This window comes from Danio aesculapii, chromosome 14 (genome assembly GCF_903798145.1).
Source record: "Danio aesculapii chromosome 14, fDanAes4.1, whole genome shotgun sequence".
NCBI lineage: Eukaryota > Metazoa > Chordata > Actinopteri > Cypriniformes > Danionidae > Danio > Danio aesculapii.
In genome coordinates, this window is record NC_079448.1 from 5,001 (window position 1) to 15,000 (window position 10,000).

The following is a 10,000-nucleotide window of genomic DNA, read 5'->3' on the forward strand; positions in this document are numbered from 1 at the left end:
AAAAGATCAGCACAAACAGAATAACGATACGCCGCTGAACAGAGACTGATTAGTGAAGGAGGTTAAGAGACTGGAGGATAATCAGCTTTACTGCGGCCTGTCTGCTCCACACACACACACACACACACACACCAGAGGTCAGTCCTGATTCTGCTGGAGATGCAGGCCATGTCAGAGCAAACACTCCTTTAACCTCTTCATGAAGTAAATATAGTAGCTGAGGATTTTTGACCTCTTCAGTTTTACCTGTACACTTCCTCATCTGGCCGCTGGATGGCGCCACACACTGAGAGTCAACAATACATGGCAGAAGAGCGATGAGGCTTTATTTAGTAATCATTTTGATTCACTTTAATATGTCATCCACTAACAAGGTCACTTAAAGTGAGAATAGTTACGACCAGAAATCTTCATAGACATGTTTAGAACCAGAAACATTTGATGATATGCTTAAAAAGTATATTTTAATCATTTAAAATGCATTAAAATATGCTATATTATCACTTTTAGAAGCTCTACAATATTATATTAGTGCATATATATTAGATTAGTCAGTGCTGAAGATGATCTGGAGCTTATCTAACTAAATAACTTACGATAACGCTCTAAAAACTAGTACAGACACATTATATGTTAGAGAAAAATATTAAATACAAATTTAATGAAGATGAAAAATCAAGAGAAGCAAAACATTTAGAAATTTTGTAGGTTGTAATTTGTTTTTGCAATGTTTTGCTTGAATTTAATTGTATTATCTTTCAATTTCTTAATATGTCTGGTGAGTAAAATATTATTGTAATAAATACTTCAGTTTAATAAAGCTGTTCTGTTTAAATGCACCAAAATACACTGCCTATATTCACTGAGAGATGGAGGAAATATTCATGTTCAAAATGAGCTGTACTTAATTATTCTGAGCACTGTATATATGACAGAATAAGTATGCTGTTTACAATTACATAAATATATTTCATACACTTAATCACTATCAAAGTTTAATTCATGCATATTTTTAGATTAAATCTTCTGAAATGTATTTAAAACATTAAACATGCATTTAATATGTTATCTTTCTCTCCTTATATTTACTTTTATATTGCTTAAATTACTTTTGATGCAAACAATACAATTTCTTTGACCCATATCCGCAGTTTATTGATAAACCGTTGCATCTGATTTTATTAATTAACAACAATTATGAAAATGAATCAAGTTTAGAACAATTCCGAACACAGACTGATGTTTAAATGTGATTTATAAGACCATTTGATTAAAGACAAAACTAAACCAAAAATAAAAACTAAACTAATAACCAAACTAAAACAGAAATAAAACAAATGCAATGGTTACAGATATACTTCCTGGTGAAGTCTGCACAGTTTAGCTGCTAAAACCGAAGGCTAGCATATAAATGAGCAGTTGGTGTTATTATGGGCACATAACGGTACATTCAATACCTGGAGCGCAACTCTCTTATAACAGTCAGTCTGAGCCATGATTGACGTCTCCCTCGTCCAATCAGAGCCCCGCTCGATGACTTTACAATAGAACGCGGAGCCAAAGAGGGGCGTGGCCACACACTGGAGGCCAATAGCAGCTCAGCAGGGCGGGAGTTTTCTCAACTCGGGCTTTTGTTCTCAGTCAGGGCAGCAAAGAGAAGTTTGGTCACCGTTATTCCGCGGGACATCCCGTAGCAGAATCACAGGGATACACCGAGAGCTCGTTTATTTCCTTCAGGAGAATAATCAAAGAAGATTTTGAAAGCTCACATTGTGAGATCGGAGGATTTACAAAGCGGAGAACTTTTCTGTTGAGCTCACAATGGAAACTCCATCATCATCATCATCACCACCATCATCATCATGAGAGGAGTTTTACTGCACGGTCTTCTGGCAGGATTTTACAGCGACTAAACCTCCTCAACTTTCCTCAAACGGAGCACAAAGCAGTTTTAAAGGATACACCTGCGGATTGATCAACTTTTAGCGCAAGTTTTGAATCTCTTTATCTCCTTTTTAATGGATACAAAGCTGCAAATCTGAGGTGAATGTATGAGGCTCGGGAAAACCCTGACTGCATCTGCGATCATGGCGCTTTCAGGTACATCCACGCACCTCGTTCTGCTCGTTTTATGGACTTTATCGCGCTGTTCTGTGTCCAGTCAAGTTCGGCAGGAGTTTGAGGTTCTTGAGGAGCAGCCGGTGGGCACCTATGTGGGCACCATCGAGACCAAACCCGCCTTCACGTACAGATTCAGCGAGCAGCACAAACTTTTTTCCATCAACGCGACATCGGGCGTCATCTACACGTCCTCTGTCATCGATAGGGAAGTTCTGCCCGGTAACATCATCAATGTGGTGGTGCTGTCCAGCCAGCCCACTTACCCGACAGAAGTGCGCATCGTGGTGCTGGATATCAATGATAACGCGCCCGTGTTTCCCGACGCGTCGATTGTGGTGTCTTTTAAAGAGGACGCGAGCAGCGGGCGGCAGGTCATTCTGGACACCGCCACCGACGCGGACATCGGTAGCAACGGAGTGGATCACACCACATACCGGATCATCAGCGGGAACGACCAGCGGAAATTTCGCCTGGATATCACCGTCAACCCGAGCGGAGAGGGCGCGTTTTTACACCTAGTCTCCACTGGAGGGCTGGACAGAGAAACGACTCCCTTCTACCAGCTGCTTATTCAAGTAGAAGATAAAGGAGAGCCCAAAAAGTTTGGCTATCTTCAAGTAAACGTCACTATTCAGGATATAAACGACAACCCTCCCACTTTTGACCATGAGCAGTATCAGACTAGTGTGTTTGAGGATGCTGCCATCGGCTCTAGTGTGCTGCAGATTGCAGCCAGCGATCTGGATGAGGGTGCAAACGCTGATATAACCTATCTTTTAGATGACGGGACTCCTTTTCAGATTGACCCCAAGGCTGGGACTGTTGTAATAAAGGAGGGGTTGGATTATGAGACTAAAAAAGAGTATTCTCTCACCATCCACGCTGTAGATAACGGCGTCCCTTCACTTTACACCAGAACTGAAGCTACTGTTAAATTGCTTGATGTTAACGATAATGACCCTGTTGTTAAGTTCCGATACTTTCCCACTACCTCCAAATTCGCTTCTGTGGATGAGAACGCACAGGTTGGCACTGTTGTGGCACTATTGACTGTTTCTGATTCAGATTCATCCACCGCCAACGGTAATATCTCAGTTTCTATACTTGGCGGAAACGAGCAAAGACACTTTGACGTCCACAGTTCGCCCGTCCCCAATCTGAGTCTAATCAAAGTGGCCAGTGTGCTAGACAGAGAGCGAATTTCCTCCTACAACCTCACTGTTTCGGTGTCAGATAACGGCAGGCCCTTAGCTCGCTCGTCTTTTGCTAGTCTGGTTATATTTGTGAATGATATTAACGACCATCCGCCCATATTTCAGGAAGCCGTGTATAGAGTAGACATCAGTGAGGACATTCCTAAAGGCAGCTACATTAAAGGGGTTTCAGCCACAGATGGAGACTCCGGGCAGAACGCCAACCTGCGCTACTCGCTGGTGTCTGGAAACAGTTTGGGCTGGTTCGCCATCAGCGAGAACAGCGGTTTGGTTACCAGCGCTGCAGAGCTCAATAGGGAAATAGCATCTGAAATAGTGCTCAATATCAGCGCCAAAGACCAAGGCCTGCAGCCCAAAATATCCTACACTAAACTGATAGTCAACATCACAGACGTTAACGACCAGGTACCTACTTTCACACAAAACACATATCACGTTTCCATAACCGAGCATTCCCCTGCTAATTCTGAGCTTGCTGTACTCTCCGCCACTGATTCAGATCTCGGTCCTAATGGTACGATCCGTTTCTCATTTGACTCAGAAACTCCTGTGGGCATTCAGAATAAGTTCAGGCTAGATTCGACATCAGGACGTTTGAGTACGTCCACAGAGTTAGACAGAGAGGAAGAAAGCTCATATCTGCTCCACATTAAAGCCACAGATTCAGGCACCCCCCCTCTGTACTCCGTCTGCAAGGTTAACATCACTCTTAAGGATGTTAACGATAACAGTCCAGTGTTTTACCCCATGCAGTATTTCGCCAACATTAAAGAAAACGAACCCTCCGGCTCATCTGTGACAACAGTAACCGCTTCAGATCCAGACCTAGGCCGCAACGGCACTGTAAAATACGCTATTACAGCTGGCGATTCGTATAAGTTTCACATTAGCAGCACTTCTGGTAAAATTACGACTTTAGTGGCGTTGGATAGAGAAGAGAAAACCGCGTATCAGCTGCAGGTCACTGCGACAGATGGCGGCGGCTTGCGCTCACACACACCGGCTATAGTCACCGTCACTGTGGTAGACACACAAGATAACCCGCTGGTGTTCGGTCAGAAAGACTACAGCTTTGTTATGTTTGAGAACGTGCCCGTTGACACTATTATTGGCACCGTGTCGGCCACCACAGTGGATCTGCACACAAATATCACTTATTTAATCGCATCAGGGGATCAGCGCCGTTTGTTTGGCATTAAAGGAGGCCAGATTACAGCGTTAGGGTTGATAGACAGAGAAGAACAGGCTTTTTATCAGCTCAGGGTGATCGCTAGGGCTGGGGAGGTTACAGGGGAAACTTTGGTTAACATTACAGTCAAGGATTTGAATGATAATGCGCCTAATTTCATGCATAGCGTCGAACATGTTAGTGCTGTAGAAAACTGGGCTACAGGTCATCATATATTCCAAGCTAAAGCTTCAGATCCTGATGAAGCCACCAATGGGATGATTGTATACAGTCTCAAACAAAACCCTAAAGGCTTGTTTCACATCCATGAGAAGCATGGGTTAATCTCTCTCACCGGTCCTCTTGAAGTCACCACTAGTTCATATCAGCTGGAGGTCGTGGCTTCTGACCTGGGCGTCCCTCAGCGCACGTCGAGCCTATTTCTCACTATAAGTGTGTATGACGTGAATGATAACGCTCCAGTCTTCGACCAGCTTTCATATGAGGTCACCATCCTCGAATCTGAACCCGTCAATAGTCGTTTTTTCAGAGTGGAGGCTACTGATAAAGACTCCGGAGTCAATGGGGAAATCGTGTATGATATCATTAGCGGGAACACGCGTGATGTTTTCGGGATTTTCCCTGACGGGCAGTTGTATATAAAGGCAGATCTGGATAGAGAAGTACAAGATCGCTATAGTTTATTAGTGGTGGCCAAAGACAGAGCTGTCGAGTCTTTGAGCGCTAGTGTTAATGTGAGCGTTCTCCTGGATGATATCAATGACAACCGTCCACTCTTTAACAGCACTAACTATGTGTTTCACTTCGAGGAAGAGCAGGAGCGAGGCTCTCTAGTTGGGCGGGTGTTCGCTGAGGATAAAGACTTCGGGCCGAACAGTGAAGTTCGGTATTCCTTTGAAACACCGCAGCCAAATTTCGAGCTAAACGCAATCTCTGGCGTATTAACAAGCACTTTACAGTTAGACCGGGAGTCTTTAATGAGGCAGAGAGGAGCCGCGGTGTTCAGTTTTACAGTGGTGTCCTCAGATCAGGGTCTTCCCAAACCTCTCAAAGACCAGGCCAAGGTGCAAGTGTACATACAGGACATCAACGACAACCCGCCCAAGTTCACCAAAGACATTTACCAGGCCTCGATCGCTGAATCCGCCCAGAACATGACACAGCTTCTCCGAGTATCCGCCTCAGATGTTGACGAAAATAAAAACGGCCTCGTTCGCTATGACATCACGGAGGGGAATGAGGAGAAGCAGTTCAGCATCGACAGCAATTCTGGTCAGGTTACTCTAGTGGGGAGACTAGACTATGAAACAACACCCTTTTACTCCCTCAAAATCATCGCAGAGGATTCTGGGAGTGTTCCTCTGTCTTCAACTTGCGTGTTGAGCATCAGCGTTCTGGATGATAACGATAACTCTCCATCATTTCCCAAATCTACAATCACAGTGGATGTGCTGGAGAATATGAGGATCGGGGAGCTGGTCGCCTCTGTGACCGCCACCGATTCTGACTCCGGATCCAATGCTGATATCACATACAGCATCTCCGCCACTAATAACCACGGCACGTTCAGCATCAGTCCCAACACCGGCAGTATATTCCTCATCAAAAAGCTAGATTATGAAACTCAGTCTCTTTACAAACTCAACGTCACAGCTAAAGACAGCGGGAGGCCGTCCAGATCCTCTTCAATTCCGGTTATCATCCATGTAAGGGATTTTAACGACAACCCTCCTGTTTTTACACCAGGGGACATTTTTAAATCAATCCCCGAAAACCTCCCGATCTCCACTTCTGTTATGTCCATAACAGCTCACGATACCGACGCGGATATAAATGGACAGTTGGAGTACTCTATTGTATTGCAGACCCCTAGGGGAGGACATTTCCGCATTGATTCGGTGTCTGGGGTTATATACACAAACAAAGACATCGACAGAGAGTTCTCAAACCTTTTCGAGCTCACAATCAAAGCCACCGATCAAGCCGTGCCTGCAGAATTTCGCCGATTTGCTCTTAAAAATGTCACGATATGGGTGACGGACCAAAATGACAACATCCCCATGTTTATCTCGCAGAACGCTCTAATTGCTGAATCCAACATCGTGATTGGGTCAATTCTGACAACCGTGTTGGCGTTTGATCCTGATGAGGGTGCGAATGGGGAGGTGGAGTACGAACTTGTGAGAGGAGATTCAGACACGTTTATTATGGATCGGTACAGTGGTGATATAAGACTCGCGTCTCAGCTAATTCCCTCGAAACTCATCTATAGCTTGATGGTTTCTGCTACGGATCACGGCACGGACCGTAAAACCTCACGGACTGAGCTAACCATTATTCTCCAGGGTACCGATGGTCCAGTTTTCTCCCAGCCCAAATACATCACCATTCTGAAGGAGGGCCAGCCGGCTGGAACAAACGTCATCTCTCTGGATGCCTCGAGCCCACGTGGCGCCGGCGCCAAGGTGGAGTATTTTATCGTTTCAGTCCGAAGTGGAGGAAAGGCCGCTGGTCGGCTTTTCACAATTGGACGCCATTCAGGAGTGATCCAAACGGCTGCCGAACTGGACCGGGAGCAAGGCTCGGGTTTGTACCTCCTAGACGTGTACGCCATTGAATCCGACGCCAAACAACCCAGAACGCAGCATGCAGAGGTGAGTAAACTGCTTTTTATTTAATGTCTTATTTAAGGTGTGGGTGATTTTGATGCTTCTTGCTCATTGTGTGAAAGGAAATCTAAGGGAACATATTTCCCAAACATGTGCTGAAGTCATTTGTGTGAATGTGGTGGAAAAACCTGAGCGAAAATATCCAAACTTAAAGGGGAAAATAGGGTACGTGCATTACTAAAGTTCCTGCTTGTGTTTTTTTCTTCCCCCTGTTCTCTTTTTTAGACGATCTGGGTTGTATTAAGTATAAATTGCTTTGCACTTGAGAATGTGGGCTTTGTTTTTTGGCAGGCGAGCTGTATTGTTTCAGCTCAGAGAAAGAGAGAGCGAGAGTGAAGGCCTTAACCCTTGTGTGCTGTTGGGTTGTTTTCATCCACTCCGGGGTCTTAATTTGGCCACAACTCTCTCTGTGTTTCAGCAAATGGAGTGATGTTTGGTGAATAATCTTATTTTGTCACATATTTTGAGAAAATGCTTTGAAAATGTTCATAAACTCAACAATACACTCATTTCCTTTGGTTATGTTGGTGCTGTATTTCGCTCTATTGACTTCCATTATAATCACATTTATTATTGTAAAGCCATGACAGTATATAATCATGCATTCCTGATTGTTGCTGGTTTTCCCTGTTGGGATTAAGAGGAACAATCTGTCATTTTTACTGGTGATCATCAGTTGCACTGCAAAAAACTTACATGGAGTTATATTGAGTATAGCGTGTGTGTGTGTGTGTGTGTGTGTGTGTGTGTGTGTGTGTGTGTGTGCGTGTGTGGTGTGTGTGTGTGTGTGTGTGTGTGTGTGTGTGAGTGAGACCTTTGCGCACTTTAATACGTCTGAGAAAATCCAAATAAGTGGCTCAGCTCTCAGAACATAGTAAACATAGTAAAGGTAGTAAGTGTACACTTTAATCTGCCATTATCTATAGTAATATATAAATAAGTCAAAATTAAGTGGGTTGGTTTAATCTGACAATGGGATGTGCAAAATAAACTTGTATTTGCTTTAAAATATGCTTACTTTACTTTACAGTTGACTTATACTCTACTCTAGTTCAGAGGTGCACAAAGTTGGCCCATGGTAACCTTTGGTTTGGCCTGCCGTCCCATCAGAAGCGAGAAGGAGAATGATGGGGAGTTGGTTATATGAATGCCTTTGACAGAGATCGTCATTAGGAATTTAACATAGCCTTTTGTTTGTTTGTTTACTTGAGGAGCTACAAAAAAGCCCACTAAAATTAAATGTTTCCTTTAAGTGTTGTAAATGAATCAGACTTGTAAAGTGTAAATACTGTCACTGGACAGACAGAGGATGAGACATCGCACGGAATCTGTGCTTGGAGAAATCCGCAGATTTTCAGCCCATCGTTGAGTCTATTTACTTGTGTAAATTTATATTTATTCAGTTTTTAAATTAATTTCACTAATATTATTGTGAGATAATGATAGTAATATTAAAATGTTCATATTATTTATGTTCAATACAGTTTGTAAAGTCTTTTAGTAGATCTATTAATTGAGAGGCTTGATTTGTTTATCAGATTAGTGGATTATAATTAGATTTGCATTGTAAACATTAAATAAAAGTTTTAATCTGCAGATTTTTCACAAAATTCTCAGCAGAAATAGCCAAAAATGTCTGCAGAATTTCTCTGGCCCTAGACATCAAGCAAATCAAGACAAAGGCAGGAGCAGTTCAGTTAGTGTATTCAGCATTGAACTCCTCTCTGTTATAAATGGGATTGTTTATGTTTTAACTATGATAAGTTCATTATAAAATACTACAAATGATACCGCATCATTAATTAATATGTTTTAAACCAATATTTTCTAATTAATTTTAAATATTAGCATATAATTCAGGAAATTACCCATGGCAAATGAAATGTAACATGGTTTGGTATGTTTAACTTCAGCCCTCAATCAGGTTTTTGGCCCTTTCTGAGAAGCGATTGGGCACCCCTGCTCTAACAGTTGGCATGTAGTTACAATGCAACTTATAATCAACCAAATGTGCAAAAGTGATAACAACACTGACTTTCTTTGTCATGTTGAACAGAAAAGAAGATATTCAGAAGAATGCTGAAAAACCTGTAACTACTTCAATGAAATGAGTTTTTCCTATGGAAGTCAATGGTTACCGGTTTTCAGCATTCTTCAAAATATCTTCTATAGCGTTCAACAGAAGACAGAAACATTTGCAAGCTCTTGAGGGAGATTAAATAGTGAGTAAATTTCAATTTTTGCGTGAACTATCCCTTTAATCTTGCTCGCCGTGAGGGGAACTCTGGGTAAAATGTGTCTCTTTGGGCTCCCGCTGCGAGCGAACTAATCTCTCTTATCAGCTGCGACAAATTCAACAAATCAGACGGCCCAGACTGCGTGATTGCAGATATTAATAACACAAAAACCACAGGACGGAATTGTTTGTTTCTTTCGCATTGTAATCGCTTGCTGGCCAAGAAAACACAGGCAAAGCTGCTAAAAGGGAAATGAGCGCTGGAGATCCGCGTGTGGGTCTCAGATACCTGTCCCCTACTGAGTGAGCGAGGGTATTAGTGAGATTTCGAGCGCTCCAGGCGATGTCAGAGCAGGGTGGTCCCAGAAACCCGGCTTTTGTGCCACCAGCTTTGCATGAACAGGCAATAAGTGACCATTAAATTCAGCTGACCCTCTAAGACTCGCTGAATAGAAATTTCCTGAGCTGAGCGAGGGGAGAGAGAGAGCAGGATAGATCTCGAAATGTGAAGCCTAATCTGCACGTTCACTGCAAAAACATGCTATTCTTACTCAGAGATTTTGTCTTGTTT

The 10,000-nt window shown here is 42.9% G+C and overlaps 1 protein-coding gene across 1 annotated transcript in view; it reads left to right on the forward strand.

Moving 5' to 3' along the window:
• The first annotated feature begins 1,643 nt into the window (after positions 1-1,643).
• fat4 (FAT atypical cadherin 4) overlaps positions 1,644-10,000 on the forward strand; it is a 146,660-nt gene continuing 138,303 nt past the window's right edge. Inside the window, exon 1 of the mRNA XM_056472055.1 lies at positions 1,644-7,178. Within this exon, the coding sequence (XP_056328030.1) occupies positions 2,052-7,178 (5,127 nt within the window). The 5' untranslated portion in view covers positions 1,644-2,051. The remainder of the gene's footprint in view (positions 7,179-10,000) is intronic.